The 18,401-nt window shown below is 44.4% G+C and overlaps 3 protein-coding genes across 4 annotated transcripts; 1 reads left to right on the top strand and 2 right to left on the bottom strand.

The window, feature by feature from the left end:
• The first annotated feature begins 270 nt into the window (after window positions 1-270).
• On the top strand, window positions 271-5,185 carry LOC109757391 (cytosolic enolase 3). 2 transcript variants are annotated; one of them, XM_020316217.4, is made up of 11 exons: window positions 271-851; window positions 1,283-1,354; window positions 1,448-1,564; window positions 1,831-1,911; window positions 2,263-2,339; window positions 2,455-2,558; window positions 3,174-3,272; window positions 3,359-3,444; window positions 3,508-3,594; window positions 4,468-4,665; window positions 4,807-5,185. In XM_020316217.4, exons 1-11 carry the CDS (start codon window positions 417-419, stop codon window positions 4,879-4,881), a joined length of 1,431 nt encoding a protein of 476 aa, XP_020171806.1. In that variant the 5' UTR covers window positions 271-416; the 3' UTR covers window positions 4,882-5,185. The 2 variants fall into 2 exon arrangements, with proteins under 2 accessions (XP_020171806.1, XP_020171805.1); XM_020316216.4 differs by having other exon boundaries at window positions 3,359-3,594.
• A 188-nt stretch (window positions 5,186-5,373) lies between these two features.
• LOC109757392 (LIM domain-containing protein WLIM2b) lies at window positions 5,374-7,872 on the bottom strand. The gene is made up of 5 exons (XM_020316218.4): window positions 6,941-7,872; window positions 6,526-6,631; window positions 6,406-6,443; window positions 6,223-6,312; window positions 5,374-5,840 (listed from the first exon to the last, which is right to left on the bottom strand). Exons 1-5 carry the CDS (start codon window positions 7,070-7,072, stop codon window positions 5,592-5,594), a joined length of 615 nt encoding a protein of 204 aa, XP_020171807.1. The 5' UTR covers window positions 7,073-7,872; the 3' UTR covers window positions 5,374-5,591.
• A 665-nt stretch (window positions 7,873-8,537) lies between these two features.
• On the bottom strand, window positions 8,538-17,643 carry LOC109757382 (OVARIAN TUMOR DOMAIN-containing deubiquitinating enzyme 3). Its single transcript, XM_020316202.3, has 8 exons — window positions 17,466-17,643; window positions 17,266-17,389; window positions 17,078-17,168; window positions 16,920-16,983; window positions 10,330-10,435; window positions 10,198-10,252; window positions 9,828-9,881; window positions 8,538-9,120 (listed from the first exon to the last, which is right to left on the bottom strand). The coding sequence occupies exons 1-8, from the start codon at window positions 17,491-17,493 to the stop codon at window positions 8,983-8,985; spliced, it is 660 nt and encodes a 219-aa protein (XP_020171791.1). The 5' UTR covers window positions 17,494-17,643; the 3' UTR covers window positions 8,538-8,982.
• Window positions 17,644-18,401: the final 758 nt, after the last annotated feature.

An 18,401-nucleotide genomic window follows, 5' to 3' on the forward strand; every position in this document is an offset into this window, starting at 1 on the left:
TCGGGAGAAGACGAGGCGGGCGGTGTTGCTGACGCGGCTGGCCCGCGGCGCTTTCGCGCCAAAAACGATTCGCCCGGCGCCCAAAAAGCGCCCCCAGCGCGCCGGGTTCGGGTTGGGTCCGCCGGCGTCAATTTCGGCCCGAGCCGGCGAAAAAAGAGCCCCTGAGAGTGTGACTGGGCCGATTTTTTGACGCCGGCGGCCGAAAAATCGTCTGGAAAGCCTTGTTGGGGGTGCGGTTGGAGATGCTCTTAGCCTTACGCCCTTACCCCTCATAAGAAAAAGAAAAAAACCACAGGGTGCTGGTCTGGTCTTCTTCCTAGGCGCACTTCGTCACGATTCCCAATAAGCCGAGCAGAATCGCGGGCGCAGAGTGCCCGGAGAGGAGCGTGGTCAGTGGAGCAGACCACGCTGCAGCCATGTCGGTGCAGGAGTACCTAGAGAAGCACCTGCTCCCGCGCAAGATCGAGGAGGCCGTGAACGCGGCCGTCCGCGCCAAGGCCGCCGACCCGGTGCTCTTCATCTCCACCCACATGCGGCGGGCGGCGCCGGCCGTGATCACGCGGGTGTGCGCGCGGCAGATCCTGGACAGCCGCGGCGCCCCCGCGGTGGAGGTCGACCTGCACACCAACAAGGCCGTGCACCGCGCGTCCGCGGCCGGGCCTGGCGCCCCCGAGGGCGCCGCGGTCGACGCCACGAGGGACGTCGAGAAGCGGAGGCTCCTCGCCAAGGCGGTCGCCGACTCGGTGCGGCTGATCAACGGCAAGGTGTCGGAGGCGCTCGTGGGGATGGATCCGCAGCAGCAGGCGCAGATCGACCAGGCCATCATGGACTTGGACAAGGCACACCACAGGGTACAGTCGAAACCCCGATTATTCTGTCTCTCATTCTCTATTGTTGATTTGTTCCTGCATTGCCAAGCTCTATTTGTGTAGATATGACAATGAATTATTATATGAGGATGCTGTTATGCTGTGTCTAGGTGTTTTCCTTAACCACATACTCCAATTGTGTACTCTGCTACACGGTGACAATATTTGGCACTGGCTTGCTTCATTTTAGGCTTCCCTGCTGGAAATAATGATTTGCCATTTTCGATGGTTGTAATGAATACTAGTTTACGAGTATCTCAATTTTTTGTACCAAAACAAGAGTATCTCAATTTAGTATGATTGTGTAGTTCACAAAAGTTTCTGTGGATGTGCATTGTCCTCTCTGGTTGGAGGGCACCATGCAACACATCCTGCATACAAAGTAACTAATTAACTGTGACAACCATGTTCAGACTGAGGTTGGAGCGAATGCTATGCTGGCCGTATCAATTGCAGCTTGTAAAGCTGGTGCTGCTGAGAAAGAGGTATCACTTATATTCTTTATCTGGGTCTTAGGTGAAAATTGAGTCTGTGACGATAACACAAATTCTTATAGTTGTTTGCCTATTTCTGTGCAGGTTCCGCTGTACAAGCATATAGCAGATCTTGTTGGTAAAAGCGCAACAACGCTTCCCGTCCCAGCAATTACAGTCATTAATGGTGGAACCCATGCTGGAAATAATCTTCCCATTCAAGTATTTCCACTTCACATTTAGGATTACCTTTTGTAGTAAACTTTGCTTTGCAGACTGCTGAGAACACTCTTTTTCTTTTTTTGCAAATAGACTGCTAAGAACACTCTCTTAGGCTCTTCTATAAACCCCAAAACTTTGCTGTGTTTGAGATTGTTACTACCTTGTTTCTTACTGTAATATACTACATGTAGTTTGACATCCCAATATACTGTAATGTTTTTTTTTTTTTTGCGTAGTACTTTGAAGTAAAGTTTACATTTCTGTAGGAAATTATGATCCTTCCAATCGGTGCCAAAAACTTTGAAGAAGCAATGCAGATGGGTTCAGAGACATATCATCATCTGAAGGTACCCTCCATTTTAACAAACTGCTTCACGGATATACTTCGATAATAACACCGTGCACACTTTCTTGGCTATGTGCGTGTTGTCTAGTCCCATATTTGGACCAACCTGCTACGTGCCCATCAAACATTCTAGGAACATTGTGTTTCCACGAAAACTTAACGCCTTATGCTAGCTTGCCAACTCTCTTTTATGTCTTCTTAATTCGCTTGGCACTATTTTTTCTCGGTGATTGCTGCTAAGACAAAACAGAGAAATTGCTTAAACATTGGCTGTCCAGCTGTTTGAAAGTTTTGTTTTTATAATGCAGTTCTGCACAGAATTGTTTGCTTATTTTCACTAATGATTTGTTAGGATATTATATGGGAGAAGTATGGTTCAGACAGTTGCAACATTGGCGATGATGGTGGATTTGCTCCTAATATTTCCAGGCAAGTAAGGAATTGATTTTACTTTTTCCTGATGTGCTTTCTTTCTCAGTTTCCCTTTTGAGCACCTACATATGGATATTAACATATACCATATCTATGTCTGGTGAATGTTCAGTATAACCGAAGGCCTGGATCTTGTCATTGCGGCAATAGATAGAGCTGGATATAATGGAAGGATCAAATTAGCAATTGATGCTGCTGCTACTGATTTTTGCGTAGGTAAGGATAAATCAGTGAAATCTCTATCATCCATATATCCTTAGCTGTTAACACCATGGTTTATATTCTCCTTTGAATAACATCTTGGGCATCTACATAACTATACCTAATAGAAATGCAAGTAATGGCGTGCATTTCGCAGATAGTTCCATAGTGTTGCTGTGTTAGAAGGATGTGTTTTTCAGCCTACTGTGTTTTCCAGCTTATTCTTTGTGTTCCATTGTTGTTGTTTTTACAGCTGCCATTGCTGCCTGTAACAGTGTAACTTGATATGCTAGGGCCAGTTAAAGCATACTATTGTAATCAGCATTTCCAATCAGGCACCATTTGACCAATCTCTTGCTATTTTACTGTTGTTCTACTTTTTGGAAGTGTACGACCTTGAAACATGGAAAACAATGAGTTTTTTCATTCAAGTTAGAAACAGTGAGCTTGAATAGCAGTCCGATGTACTCCCTCCGTCCCCTAGACATGTTTTAGTGTTAGATACATCCGTATCTAGACAAATCCAAGACAAGTAATTTGGGACAGAGGTAATATATTGTAGGCTATTGTTAATTAGTCTTACTATTTCCGCGAGTTAACTTCCCTGCTTGCTCATGCATCTCTTTGCAGGAAAGAAATATGACCTGGAGTTCAAGTCTGCAAAGAAATCAGGGCAAAATTTCAAAACTGGGGACGATATGATTGAGATTTATAGTCAACTATGTTCAGGTATCACTTGTTTGTGGATTTACATATTCTGGGAGGCAAATCTTTTGACTTCATGAACCTTATATTTCCTCTTTTTTGTACACTAGAATACCCACTTGTCTCCATTGAACAGCCCTTTGACAAAGATGACTGGGAGCACTCGAAAAAGTTTACCACCCTAGAGCTATGTCAGGTACCTATTGTGCTTTTTATTTTCTATTTACTGTCAGGAGCTCATGCCATAATGCATTTGCAGGTTGTGGGAGACGACTTACTGATGTCAGATCCTGAACGCATTAAGCGGGCAGTAAATGAATATACTTGCGACGCTCTTACTCTCAAGGTAAGTCACAAATCATTCATTTGTTTATTGATGTTTATAAATTTGCTGCTTTGTTCAAGTTGCTGGGACCGCCGGAGGCTAACAATACCACAGACTCTGGAATTAGGCATTTTTTTTAAGCTGGAACAAGACGCAATTCATTTTGACTAACCACAGCAATCTTTGTGCCTGGATACTCAGTGTGGTTCTTTGTTTGATTGAATGCCGCTCATTCGGAAATTCGCTTTGGCACATGGGAGCGCGCGCTCCTGCCACCAGAAAAAATATTTCAAAGTGTGAAAAAATTGGAAACAAAAATTTGGTGATCTCGACATTATATGTGTGCACGTCAAGTTTCGGAGAAAACCGACATTTTTTGTGGCTTGTGTAAAAAAGACAAAAAGATGTCTTGTGAAAAGCACTTTTTAACACCGGATTTTGTCTTTTTCACACGCGACACATAACTTGTCGGTTTTTCACGAAACGACTTTGTGAGCATGTACAATATCGAGATGTACGCGCCAAATTTTTGTTTGGAATTTTTTGACATTTCAAAATACGTTTAAAACACATTTTAAAAACCAGGAGCGCACGCTCCCGTGTGCCAAAACACCACTCTCGCCGCTCCTTCCATTTTGTGCCTATTATTTTGCATGGCATGATTTGAGTTTAAGGGCATTTACAGACAATGCGATGTAGTACCTGAATTCACGAAGATGAGCAATTAATAATTGAACTGATTGTAGGCACATAAGGTTGCAAGAGCCACATGATTGCACATGTAGTACTTGCCTCCTTGATTCTTCCTTGCTCTCTTGATTTCTGTAACTGTCCAGGGATTCTCTGTTTCATGTACCTTATTATGTGTTTCCTTTTCTTATCATGTGTATGTAGGCAAGTCAAGTGGGCACTGTCACTGAGGCCATAGAGGCTGTGAAACAGGCAAAGGATGCTCATTGGGGTGTGATGGTGTCACATAGGTCTGGGGACACAGATGATTCTTTCATCGCCGACCTGGCTGTCGGTGCAGCAGCTGGACAGATCAAAGCCGGTGCCCCCTGCCGTGGAGAGTGCCTCACGAAATACAATCAGGTTTCTGTTGAATGCTTGCTGCCTTTTATGTGAATACATGCACCGAAGTATTGGTCTAAAGTCATAGTACCATAGTCATTCTAAATATCTTCTTAATTTGTCTTGAGTGGTCTTTGATGACTGTGTGCATTGTGTTTGCAGCTTCTAAGAATAGAGGAAGAATTTGGAAGCGAAGGGGTTTACGCTGGCGAAAATTGGAGAACTACCGCGAGCTGACTCGTGGCTCACTGGATTCCGTTGATGCAGTCCGGGGGGTTTCTGTAGAAATGTGTTTTGTGCTGGCTCGGCAAAGGCAAGGAAAGAGGGTAGCTTAACAAACTGGGGAAACTTTCAGGCACACATTTCTTAGGTGTAGTGGTTGAACTGCAGGGACTTTACTTTGAGAGATGTTGGGCTATGCCTTTTTTCCCTTTTCATTTATATGTGGTATGGAATGGATCGTGCACAAGATACATGAATTTGAGAATGGGTTTGAAGGAGTAGAGTTTTTCATTTATACAGTATACACAGTTCCAATGTACTCCAGTTTTACTTTTGAAGTTCTTCAGATATACGTAGTTAGTCCAAAGTGTTTTTTCTACTGAGAGCAGTTTGCGTGAGCTCAGCTTATTAATATGGTAGAAATTGTGGAACAGTCGAGCAAATATCAAACCAGACAGCAAAATGGTGTGCTGAAGTATCGAAGCACCGAGGCACACAAGGAACTCCTTATATCAACGGTACTTGATGCACAACAATTTCTTCCGAAATGACATTCAACTCCATGGTTCAACAACGTGATCGAGCTAGCCACATATGGGGACACGAAATATGGTCCTGGTATCCCCAGAGCTAGAACACAGCACACAGCAGGTTACAATCGTAAAAAAAGAGCAAGGCTTTCCAAACTTTCGCCCTCAAAGCCCACTTTAAAGATGACAGCATAATCAGGAGGATTCAGCAGCCGCCGGCGCTGTTTGTGCCGCCGCCTGGGCTGTTTGCGCCTCTGCTGCGCGCTTGACCGATGCGCACTTGATCAGATGGTTGTAGCTCCCCTTCTCCTTGAAAAGCTGGGAGAAATGGTGCTTGCAGTAGAGGATGCCTTCCAAAGCCGCGTAGTTGGACGGCGAGAGGGCGCAGCCTCCATGAGAGCATTTGAAGCAGGACTTGTGGTAGGACTTCTCTTCAACTGTTACCTGCAAGATTTGGTTTAACAACTAGGCATGAGACATCTGCATGTTCTGGAGGCTTGAGGCTATAACTGAAAAGGAAGTTGATGATTCAAGACAATTATGACGGAAGTTGGCTGCCTAAAAGGTACTACCTCTGTTTCTAAATGTAAAACGCTTTTGGCAGTTTAAACTGAACTGCCAAAACGTCTTGTATTTAGGAACAGAGAGTGCAGTACAGATCATTATACAGAGGTGCAAGTAAATATCGAACCAATCGACAGTTTTCACATTCCGAAACATCAATTATTTCGTGAAATGACGGAATTCTGATACATCTTAGCTAGCTATGCTGACGCCTAGGTCACGAAACAAAACAAAACAAATATGGTATACTCCGTGATATTACCTTCTCAAGAGGGTATGCTGTTTTACCACAAGTGGCACACTTGTCCTGTGTTCCCGAAAACATGCCCGCAGCTTTGCTTGGCGATCTGGTCTGAAACAGCACATTTCACATAAGACTAACGGAATCGCACGGCAGCAAAGAGACAAGACGCATATAGAAAGAGGCAGGCTATATGGTACAGACCAGCTCAGGAGTCAGCTTCTCCGTTGCAGATTTTGCGGCTGAAAGAAACAAAACCAAGGATCAGGACAGATTTAATCAAGAAAACAATAGTCACTTTTGTCATGCTGACTGAAAACCTACGTGATTGTGATTGGAAGCTCTTGTTGTAGCTCCCGGTCTCCTTGAACAGCTGCGCGAAATGGGGCTTGCAGTAGGGCACCCCTTCGAACGAGGAGTAGCTGCTAAACTGCCAAATAGCAAAACAAGATGTCCAGACAGATTGTTATTTCTCTTGGTCTTGTTCTTACCAAGCCAGAAAATGCGAATTGGACAAAGTCATGATCTCCTATCCTAGGCACACGATTCTGACAGGAATCCAAGCGCCAGATCCGTGCGGCAGAGCAATCCGCAGATCTGACATCGCATTTCATTCTACAGATCCGTCGATCGTTGACGTCCATCCAACGATCTTCTTCTTCTCGCGTTGTCTCCCGGAAGTAAAAGAAGAGGAGGAGAGAGGGAGAGGGATAAGAGAGCGAGAGGGGAGATGACATACGGAGAGGGTGGACTTGCAGTGGTGGCACTTGAAGCAGGCGCGGTGGAAGACGGCGCCGTCGGTGGAGAGCTGGTCCATGGGGTACACCGTCTTGGTGCACACCTTGCACTTCTGCTGCGTCCCGCTGAACATGGTCGCCGTCGTCGCCGCCGATCTGATCTTGGCCTGGTTGATGTGACGAACACCCCACGAGCGCCCCAAATGGCCGCGTTTATATACGCGAGGACGCGGCAGCGGATGGATGGATGGAATTATGGCGGTTTCTTGAGGTGCGTGGGGGGCGGCTCGCTCGATCGGGCCGGCTCACAGTTGCCGCGGCGGAAAGAAAAAGGCAACGCACAAACGAAGCGAGGGGGGAAGGAAAGGAAAGGGAGGTGAGATGAGATGAGATGAGGGTGAGGGGCCGCGCCAGTGCTCTGCTCATTAACGAATACGCAATTAATTTTTACAGCCTTTTGTGCGAGTGGTGTGCTCCGCGCACGAACGTGCCTCCGGCTGCACGGCTGTACTGTAGGTGGGCCCGGGACCGCGCGGGGACCGGATGTCAGCGGGAGTGTGTTTGGTGGCACGCGGCTCTGGGCCTGGGTCTGACTGGCGCGAGAAGTGCAGCAGAAGCAACGACTATTATCCCTCAAAGAAAAAAAAGCACAAGCAACGACTACTAGTATTCGCATCGATGCGTGGGGCCCGGTGGTCAGCCCCTGCGACGGGGAGAGGTGAGATATTCTCTTGGGCAATCTGTTTTTATTGGTTATATATATACTGGCATCTTAGACTCAAAAAGAAAAAAGATTATACTCGCATCTGCTCCTTCCGTTCATTGTTATAAGGTGTTTTAGATATTTTAATACGAAGTACATACGGACTAAAATGAGTATACAAACCTACTAAAATATATCTATATACATCTGGTTCAGAAAAAAAAAACATCTTATAATGCAATAGTGAATGGAGGGCGTACGTATTATTTTGATTTTTTTAGAACAATTTATTATTTTGATTTGAAGGAGGAATATGTAGTGCGGGGGAGGGGTGGCTCTGCCGCAGCGGCGAGCGGTGCGGCCCACGTCGGCCAGCTCTTTCCCTGCTGCCTCGTCGGACCACTCGGCTTGTTCGCATTTGTTTGTCTATATTTATATTTGTGCAACAAACAGCGCACTGCGTGAGCATTAATTCCTGCTACGTATTTTATTGCGGTGCGAGAGGACAAGGCCGTGTTTTTATTGCATGCACAAGCTAAGCTCGGCATACTCCGCCTAAACGGAAGAGACTGAGGCGTGGGGCCGGGCCGTTTAGGCGAGTGGGGCGGTGCCAACTGTGCAAGCACGCACGGCGGTGACCAGCTATGGCTTAGCAAACGGATTACTATTGCTCATTTATTCGCTCGTGCGTGCTTATACGGGCAGGATACAGCTCAATTTCGTAACGCCCGGTTCAAGCATGGTTAGGAGCATACTGGAATGTGCCCGTAACAGCCATCAAATTTGTTCATTGGGCCGGACGGTACCCCTAATAAGCTGATAGTACTACCAAACACGCCCGTACAGCTCATCTAAGGAAGATATCATTCCGGCCAGCAGTGCGTTGCAAAATGATATACCTAATAACCATCACATACTCACATAATGATTGGATTTGAAGCAAGTCCAATCGTCAACCACCGAGTGCGAGTGCGACCAACGCACCATTATTCTGCCCGGCACCAACCGGAAACGCAATCAACAACTCCACGGCACCACGCCAACCAAATCACTGCCACTGCCAAAACAGCATTGCACCATGCAGCAGCACATAGTTAGCTCGCGTGGCGCTATCATCAGGTCAGTGCTAATTCTTCTAGCTCCAAATCCACAAATTCCCCAAATGCCCATGACTGTAATCGACGAAACAGCTGTTACAGCATCGTAACTGACAAGCAGGAGCATAGCAGGATCGAAGGATGTAACCATGGAAAGTAAACGGGGAATTTGTGCATGCGCCACAGATGGGCGGTGGCTGCCGGCATTCTGATACTTCATCGGGGCAGATCTCATGTGCCCATTTTATATCAGCAAATCATAATGGTTCTTCCCACTGTATAATAGTCTCACCGGCACCCGTTTCTTCCCCTCTTTCGAGTCTTTGGTAAACTCCAACCCATACTCCGCAATTGGGATGAACCCGTTGCCCCGTCCGCGGTACTGTTGCACAAAAAGGGGCAGATTAAGTTCGAGATGAAGCGAGGAAAATGGTGAGAGGCACCGCGTCAAGCATAACATACATACGAGGCCATCAAAGCAGAACGCTCAAACATGATTGCAGTGAAACAAAAAAAATGGTGCAATAATCCACACAGTATTTCCAATTTTGGAGACAAGTTGGATTTAAGCATCGAAAAAAGGTAAAAGGGAAGGTATTCAACAATCTTTCAAACAGTTCGATCTGCACTTCGCAAATGCCTTTCCAATTAATTATGCCTTCAGAACATCGGACCAAGGAAACAGAAATCAAAATGCAGTTTAAATTTTCAACACCCATTCTGAAGGAAACTTTAGGCAGATTGTCTAGTTCCAACCAGAGTTTTATTTTTTTTATTGAATTAACAGGAAATTTGGCTAAATATTATCAATTGCTAGTACACGTGCCTTCCGATTTGATCAACTATTATCATAGTACGATGCAATGCCCATAGTGATGATGATGATGGTGTTCTTAAAGTCACTATTCTACCAAAACCCCTTGTTCAGTTTTTCTCTCTTATCAGTTGGAACAACTATTCCATTGATTTGTTATGAGAATCGCTTCCATCATGTCACAACCATATTATTAAATATAGATGAAGTTTTATTATCCTTCTCCACTCTGCACACATTATAGATTCATCATCACCTAGGGCAGTTGAATTTACCTCACGCTCCGGAATGTAAATAATGATTGGTTGCCGACACAGTCTAGACAAAACCTGGAAAGAGGAGATCCCAGATGAAAATCATATGTGAATGAGCCATGTATACAGATACAAAAATTTAAGCAACAACCAACAAATACAATATCAATCTACTCGGAAAAGGGTGGCCTACTTTAGAACATCCAGAAGTTAAACAAAAGTATATTTTTGACTTTATCGCGCTAAAAGGGAAGAATGATGCATGAACTGTACTACTTAAAACATAAAATGACTGTACGTGCGAGTCGGATGTTCTCCAGATGTAATTTGTCGAATAACTGATGCCTATATCAACTATGCATGTTAACTTTTAGAACCATCAAATCCATACCAAGAGTTCTGACTCTCCACCCCAGAAATCAGGTCGCCTTATCCTTTGGCAGTAGCTACAACAGCAGGCATAGCCGTTAGCATCTCTAAGTTAATGACATCGAAGTAAATAAGAAAGCTATGGGAACCTAACCGTTTCAAAGATTCATCCACTGTAATAGCTATAATCGCCTCTTCATACTTTTGACGCTCGGTTTGGTTATCACATATAACCTCTTTCACTGCCAGCCGTAGGTCGTCTAGGAAATTGAAGGTAAATTCCATCACTTCAAGAATAATCTGTCTTTCAATGGAGACCTGGTAATAATTATACTATATGGCCAGCTCCAAGGTTGAGTGATGGATACTCTCAGGTTTATCAGGATGGGGCAGTTGTAAAGAATGTGCAATGTAAACTCAAAAGACGTACAGCTCTTCTTCACATATCCCTGGCCACAGGATAAGCTTTTGAGTGTTCCATATCTTCCTACAGGGAGCCTCTCCAAAATATTTCCTATCACTATCTCTTCATGCTCCAGTGGACTCTTCATTTTTCACTCTCCATATTCCACTATTCTATATTTTATTGATATCATATAAACAACAATATACTTGTAACCGCTATGATTTCAACGGCTATGGACCTAACGACTATTTTTCTGATGGGTATATTTGTAATGGCTACGTTTTTCTGGTCTATACATATGCAAAGTCATTCGCTCTTCCTGACTGTTACTCCTCTACAGCATAGCAATGAGTCCTCGCTATTTACTGAAGCAAAGTCTCTTGGATTCATCGTCATCACATGACGGCAATGGACTTATTTTTACTACATACCCAGCACATAATATCCGCTTTTGAATGTTCCACGCCATGGCGGTTATGTACATAAACTATGTAATTCGTCCTATTAGGGAAATAGAGCTTTTTAGACTATACAAAGATTACTTTCCAGATTCTCCTACCGAAACCTAACTACTCCCTAAATTCCATAATACTTGACATGGTTTTAGTTCAAATTTGAACAACAACCATGACAAGTATTATGGAACGGAGGGAGTATATTTCAGTGTTCATCTACTTTACTCTTGGCTAGAGCTCATTCTTATTGGCAAATCATCTAATCCCCCCTCGAATGACTTCTCTATTTTTTGGCATAGTGCAAATTGTACAAGAGCATGACGACTATTTTGTACAGAGAAGAGATAGAGCTGGACATCTTGGGTTATATTCTACAGAGAAGATTACAGTAGCATTTCGGAATGTTAATGTATGACATAGCAACGAATGCTTCAGATAGTTATGTTCGGATTGAAGAAAGTATTGCAATAAAGGCTTACAATTTGTAAAAACTATTGTTGAAGTCCCTGAGGATGAGTATTTGAGATCTTCAAATGAGAATTGTACTGCTGAATGGGTAGCAATTGGAGAAAAAAAAGGGGGGGGGGGGGGGGGGGGGGTTCCCAGAATGCTAAGTATTACCTCTGTTCCGAAATATAAGTCGCTGGGGGAGTTCAGTTTACACTCCCCAATGACTTAAGTTTAGGAACGGGGGGAGTAGCATAGGTTGCATGCATTAGAAGTGGAAAATTGTCTAGCAGCACGACAAAAATTCTCTTTACTCTGCAATTGCAAAACATCATTTTCATTTCAACATCTAAAATACTCACCTCCGAAGACTTCTGCCATAGCTTTCTCAAACATTTTAGGACACTATAACAGTACTTACTCCGATCCCAACATACGAGGCCTCGCTTTGCGGCTGCGATGGCTGTGGTTTTCCAGGACGGATCCCGAGCGAGCATGGCAAGGGCTCGACCTCCAGTTCTCTTCCATGGAGCGTGCCCTGTTCTGGCATCCACGTCCATGGTCATCGGGAATGGACGGACCGCCCTGCTCTGGGAGGATTGGTGGATCGACGGCCAGTCCGTCCGTGAACTCCTGCCCAACCTCTACAACTGCATCCCCAAGCGACGGCGCACGGCGAGAACCGTGGCGGACGGGATGAATGGCAACTCCTGGGCACGCGACATTCACGGCAACCTAGGCTTGCATGAGATTGATCAGTACCTGCAGCTCTGGCAGGTCTTGCAGCACACCGTGCTCTCTGCTGCCCCGGACCAGCTGATCTGGAAATGGACGGCTAGCAGCACCTACTCTGCACAATCCTGCTACTTGGCCACATTCCATGGATCGACGACTTGCTGCACCTGGAAGCTGGAAGCTTATCTGGAAGTGTTGGGCACCGGCTGGCCAACCAAGACCGGTGCTGGACCGCTGAGAGACTGGCTCGACATGTACTGCAACATCACCCCCGCTGCCTCCTATGCGATCAAGAGCCGGAAACGATCCAGCACCTGCTGCTGGAATGCCCCTTCGCTCGCCAGGCATGGCACGAGGCCCTGGCCTGGCTGCGCATTCCAGCCCCAATCCCCAACCGCGAGCCCTCGCTCATGGACTGGTGGAAGCATGCCAGGCAGAACACGCCGCCGAGCCTCACGAAGCCCTGAAATCCGTCGCTCTGCTCGTGCCTTGGATGGTTTGGAAACACAGGAACAGCTGCGTCTTCGACAGCGCAACACCATCCATGAACACGCTACTCGATAGGATCAAGGACGAGGCCTGCTCTTGGGTGGCTGCTGGGGCACCCGGCCTCCGGCTTGTACTGCCACAAACCTGGGACGTACACTAATCTCGCTGTAACCTGCGCGTCCTCGGACGTTTGTAACTGAACTTCTATCTTTTCAATGCAAAGAAACGCAAAGCTTTTACGTTTTCTCAAAAAAAAAAAATGTAATTCCTTCGGTCATGAAAAAAAGTGACATTGGACAGTTTTCAAAATATAATTCTGAGCACTAGTTTCTTCTGTAGCATATTATAGCACATAGTAAAATTATACTAGTATTTTAAAATTATTTTTCGACACAAATTGATACATTTGATTCTCAAGTTCCCAACCTAATTACTGAAACAATATAAGCGATCAAAGAGGTATGTCCAAAATATCACTTTTCTTTGAACTGGAGTGAGTGAGGAATACAAAGGGCGGAAAATGAAAGGTATGTCAAAGCGTGAGGAAATATGGAGAGCATTTTTTGGGCGGAGAGGCTCACCATACGGATATGGCTCAACATAGCAATGAGTTGTCACTACTTACTGAAGTGATGTCTCTTGGATTCACCGTCGTCATGATGGCAAAGTACTCATGCTTACTACATATCCAGCACATAATATCAGCTTTTGAATGTTCCACGCCATGGCGGTTCTGTGCCCAAACATAGGTAATTCGTCCTATTAGAGAAATAGTCTTTTAGACTATACAAAGACTACTTTCCAGATGCTCCTACCAACAAGCCAACTATATTTCAGTGCAGGTTTGTTATTGGTCCATCTATTTCTGTTCTCCTTTTTTTTGTTAATACTCTTGGCTAGACCTCATTCTTATTTTTCGCATAGGTTTAGAATGACTTCTCTATTTTTTTTGGCACAGTGCACATTGTATAAAATCATGACGACTATTTTGTACAGAAAAGAGATAGAGCTGGACATCTTGGGCTATATTCTACGGAGAAGATTACCATAGCATTACGGAATGCTAATGTATGACGTAGAAAAGAATGCTACAGATAGTTATGTTTGGATTGAAGAAAGTGTTGCTATAAAGTCTTAAGATTTGTGAAAAACTATTGTTGAAGTCTCTAGGGATGAGTATTTGAGATTTTCAAAGGAGAATTTTACTGCTGGATGACTAGCAATAGGAGAAAAAAAGGTGTTTTCCCAGAATGCTAAGTAGCATAGATTGCATGCATTCGAAGTGGAAAGTTGTCCAGCAGCATAGCAAAATTTCTCTTTACTCTCCAGTTGCAAAACATCATTTTTCATTTCAACATCTCAAATACTCACCTCCAAAGACTTCTGCAATAGCTTTCTCAAACATTTTAAGGCACTCTATAACAGTACTTACTCCAATCCGAAATCATCCGCAGCATCAGGTGCTACTCCACTAGTTAGTATTCTAAATGTTGGGGTAATCATCTGTAAAAAAAGATAGCCCAAGATGTCCACAGCCATCAATTCTCTACACGAAGGTGTCATCATTGCCTTCTACAGCATACACTATGTCGAAAGTTAGAGAACAAGTCATTCTAAACCTGGACGAAAAATAAACATGAGCCATAGACAAGAAATTAAACAAAAAAAAAAAGCAAACACAAACATATCGACTAACAACAAACCTGTTGCGATGAATCACTTAGCGTATACTAATGGATCTTGGCATAGTGTGTATTCAAACGATAATATTGATTGTGTGCTTGGTTTGATGTAAGAATAAGTTCATTGCCATCATCAGACAACGAAGAATCCAAGAGACATTGCATGAGTAAGCTACGACCACTAATTGTGATGTGGTAGAGGAACAACCATAAAAAGGCAAATAGCTTTGCATGTATAGCCTAATATGACCATTACAAATGCATCTGTCCAAAAATAGCCGTTACAAATATAGCCATTGAAATTACAGCGGTTACACATATGGCCATTAAAAGAATATTGCTATTTATATCATGTCAATAAAATATAATTCCTCCGGCAGAGGCGGAGCCTACGTGTTGGGTTCAACTGAACCCAACGATATTCTCACGCACGTATATGTAGACACGTAGTCACTTTGATGAACCCATTACGAATGCATGGTTGAACCCATCGAAGCTAGAACGCACGAGTGAGAAGCCTCTTGGCCCATTAATGTTTCATAACTTGAATAGCCCAACCAAAAGTCAATATTTCTCAAAAACAAAAGAAGCCCGTGAGTAAATGTGATCCATCAATGCCATTCACGAAGCAGGCTGGACCGCCGATCGATCTATTCCATGTCATGTACGCAACATACTTATCTAAAAAAAATTACACAACACACCGCACGCAGCCCGACTCGACAACTTCCTAGGTTTCTCTTGTTAGCCCATGGCGACCCCGATCGCCAACGCCCAGCGGCAAGCCAAGAAACCGTCGACAGCGGCCGGCAATTGAAGTACACCAGATTGAAGGCAATGAGATCGATCACATCATTCCGCTTGTGCATGCCTTGTAACCTAGTAAGTAAGAAATTAACCTTTGCCCTAATTTTCTAACTGCTTTTCCTTTAAACTTTGATTGATCTAGGATTCCAGGCTATGGAATGATATTTGTCAAATAGAAATTGATCATCGGATTCATACAATGATGTAGGCACTTTAAGCCCACACACCAGATGTAGATGCGTCAAATATTGTTCATGGCTTGCTGCAAATAATCTTCCAAAGCCTTCTATTCAGAGAAATTAATTTATATGATCTCCCAGAGCCTTTTATGCAGAGAGTAATTAAATTTTAGGATGATGAAATATCGAAAGGGGACACTATGAAATGTGAGTGAATTTACATATTTCTTTCGCTAGATGGCAGTTTACTTTAAATTGTCAAACTAATGTGTTTTTTTAATCTTTTCCGGAGGATGAAAAGTTGACCCTGAAGCTATGAGGTTATTTTGGTTATACAAGCGGTTTTATACAACTGGTACGTCTTGCACTTTTAAGCTTTTTAATGTAATTACCATATGTGATAATTGGTGTCATATTTCTATTTGTTAGGATATCTTAAGTATTGTATTCTTGTTGTTCGATGGTGTGGAAATGTACTCTACACTTAATTAACTCGTACCCAAACCGCACAATGAACTAACGAGTGAACCCATTGGCCAAATTTTCTGGCTCTGCCCCTGTCCTCCTGTTCAAGGAAAGGTGACATTTTGGACAGTGACATGACTATCAAAATATAATTCTGAGCACTATTTTCTACTTTAGCATATGTATAACACCCAATAAAATTATAGTATCTTAAAAATAGTTCCCGACACAAATCTGTACATCTGATTCTTAAGTTTCCAACCTAAATACTGAAACAATATCAGCGGTCAAATAGGTATGTCCAAAACATCACTTTTTTGTAAACTGGAGTGAGAAAGAGTGTGGAATACAAAGGACGGAAAATGGAGGGTATGTCAGAGCGTGAAGAAATATGAAGAGGATTTTTTTTCCGGAGAGGCTCACCATACGGAGATATGGAGATTGGTACATAGACGTTCGGTTGGATATGCTCTGAGGAGTAGGTGTAGGGAACACGCCATGCATTTTTTAATGTTCAATGACTGAAAAATGTTCGACTCTTTTTCATGCATACCTGGCCATAATCGTCTGGAGTCTAGAGTGGTGGGGTCTATCTTTGAGTGTAACAATTACACCCGAATTGACTTCCAGGTCTATGACCTAGCAACACATTTGAATCTATCTACCATGTACCGCAACTCCTCTTACATGTTTTTGTTGACAATGATACCACTATTTAGTGGATGTTCTATTTTGTGAATACAGCTTTCGTTGTTAAAGTGGGAGCGCCTTCTCATAATATGACTGTAATCATATTTATTTGGTGAAAAGAAACAGGGATTTGTTTTGTACATTCACATCTAAAGACAAATTCTCCCCAGGGTAAAAGATGTTATTGATATGTACCGAAACCTAGACTAAAGCCCTACAAGACCTACACATAGGGAAAACTATCTCCATACTGACCCCAAAAAGTTTGACTACTTAAGGCTACACAAATGGAAAGTAAAGTAATTCTCGCACAAACAAAAGAAAGTAAAGTATAATAGTATTGCGAAAGATACATCCATGACCATGAGCTAGGCATAATATCGGACTACCTGCATCTTGTACTTCCTCCCTTGGGGTCAATGGAATTCCCCTGGTCTTTGCCATTCCCTTAGCCTACAAAGAAACACACCAGGATTCAAGAGGAACGGAAGACCATATTCTGAAGCATGCGCAAAATCCAGCAGAAAAAGATGATTCCGCGACTTACCAAGGCTCGAAACATGCACCGGCCATCGCCGGTGACTCTCTGGACCCCGTAGTGCTCCACCTTGTTCAACGCCGCCGACCACCCGCCCCTCCTGGACCGGGAACCAGTTCTTGTAACTCAACTCCGCTGGCACTTCAATCGAGTGGGGTGAAAAATTAAAAATGGAGACGGAGAAGGAGCGCACGTACAGCGAGGAGCCAATCCTGGCGAAGCAGTGGAGGCGGGGCCAAACCGGCGGCGCGGGAGCAGGTGCGGGGTCCTCGAGGAGCTCGAACCTGGCCGTGCCCTCCCCGAGCCGCGCAAGAAGCGTGGCTGCGATAACAACGGCCACCGAATCAGAGATGCGCATGGGGACTGGGTACTGGGGAGTAGAGTATGCACCACCTACCATTGGATGGCCGCGCCGGTGGCGCCATTGGCTGCAATCTGGAAGACCGAAAGCGGCACCGGAGGAGAGGAGGAGAGCCGAATGTAGGAGAAAGGGATAAGGAAGCCGGCTTAGGGCCCAGCCCAGCCTCCAACAGGAAGGATGTGGCCGGCCGGGGCAAGAAGCCAGCTGACGGCCCAGCCCAGCCTCCAACAGGGGCTTTGGGCTTTTAGCTTGGACATAGAACTGTTGTTCAACCTAAGCCCTTCTACCCCTCAAAAAAAAAAACCTAAGCCCTTCTAGCTCGTCAACGTCAAGCAAGCATGGTGAGTATTACACTCACCAGGAAGCCTATGTGTGAGAATACTAACCCCTCCAAAAAGAATTTGTGTGGGGATACTAAAGGCGAAATACTTCCTGAGACTGAATTTTTGCAAGCAGAGATGTGATCAAGATCATCATAAATATGGCAAGCAGTTCTAAAGAGGAGAGACACCCTAAGACAAGAGATCATCAAGAGGATTGGGAAGGACGAAAAGACGGGGCCATGGAACGACACTGGCTCCCAAGAGATGGCAGCCTGCGCCCTATCGCATGTTTGGTTGATCATGCTCCTTCGTGGGTCAATGAGTTCATCGATCGCTCTAATGCAACATGGAGGCACGAGAAATTACAAGAATGCTTCTTGTCGATGGATGTGGAGACAATCTTGACTCTTCCATTGTCGACCAGGACCTAACATGATGAATGAGTTTGGCATTACGACTGTAAAGGATTGTTTATGGTGCGATTGGCGTATAAGATGTTAGTGCTTGCAAAAACTACCAGAGAATGTTGGATGGCTCGGCCTCCTCCTTAGATACAAAGGAGGAAGAAAAACAGTGGGCTTCACTATGGTGAATCCAAGTTCCTTCAAAAATTAGAACACTTCTCTGGAGGTTGGCAAAACACTGTCTC

Source organism: Aegilops tauschii, chromosome 4 (assembly GCF_002575655.3).
Source record: "Aegilops tauschii subsp. strangulata cultivar AL8/78 chromosome 4, Aet v6.0, whole genome shotgun sequence".
Classification (NCBI taxonomy): domain Eukaryota; kingdom Viridiplantae; phylum Streptophyta; class Magnoliopsida; order Poales; family Poaceae; genus Aegilops; species Aegilops tauschii.

What these genes read in the sequence shown, in the direction of transcription:
- LOC109757391 (XM_020316216.4), top strand. Translation starts at nt 417, where the DNA reads ATGTCGGTGCAGGAGTACCTAGAGAAGCACCTGCTCCCGCGCAAGATC. An exon ending in TTATAGTCAACTATGTTCAG is followed by an intron (nt 3,273 to 3,358) that starts GTATCACTTGTT and finishes TTTGTACACTAG; the next exon opens with AATACCCACTTGTCTCCATT. An exon ending in GCCTCACGAAATACAATCAG is followed by an intron (nt 4,666 to 4,806) that starts GTTTCTGTTGAA and finishes TTGTGTTTGCAG; the next exon opens with CTTCTAAGAATAGAGGAAGA.
- LOC109757392 (XM_020316218.4), bottom strand. Translation starts at nt 7,072, where the DNA reads ATGTTCAGCGGGACGCAGCAGAAGTGCAAGGTGTGCACCAAGACGGTG. An exon ending in ACTGCAAGTCCACCCTCTCC is followed by an intron (nt 6,632 to 6,940) that starts GTATGTCATCTC and finishes GCTATTTGGCAG; the next exon opens with TTTAGCAGCTACTCCTCGTT. An exon ending in AGAAGCTGACTCCTGAGCTG is followed by an intron (nt 6,313 to 6,405) that starts GTCTGTACCATA and finishes GTGCTGTTTCAG; the next exon opens with ACCAGATCGCCAAGCAAAGC.
- LOC109757382 (XM_020316202.3), bottom strand. Translation starts at nt 17,493, where the DNA reads ATGGCGCCACCGGCGCGGCCATCCAATG. An exon ending in GGAGGAAGTACAAGATGCAG is followed by an intron (nt 10,436 to 16,919) that starts GTAGTCCGATAT and finishes TCAATTTCCTAG; the next exon opens with ACGACCTACGGCTGGCAGTG. An exon ending in GTGGATGAATCTTTGAAACG is followed by an intron (nt 10,253 to 10,329) that starts GTTAGGTTCCCA and finishes CTGCTGTTGTAG; the next exon opens with CTACTGCCAAAGGATAAGGC.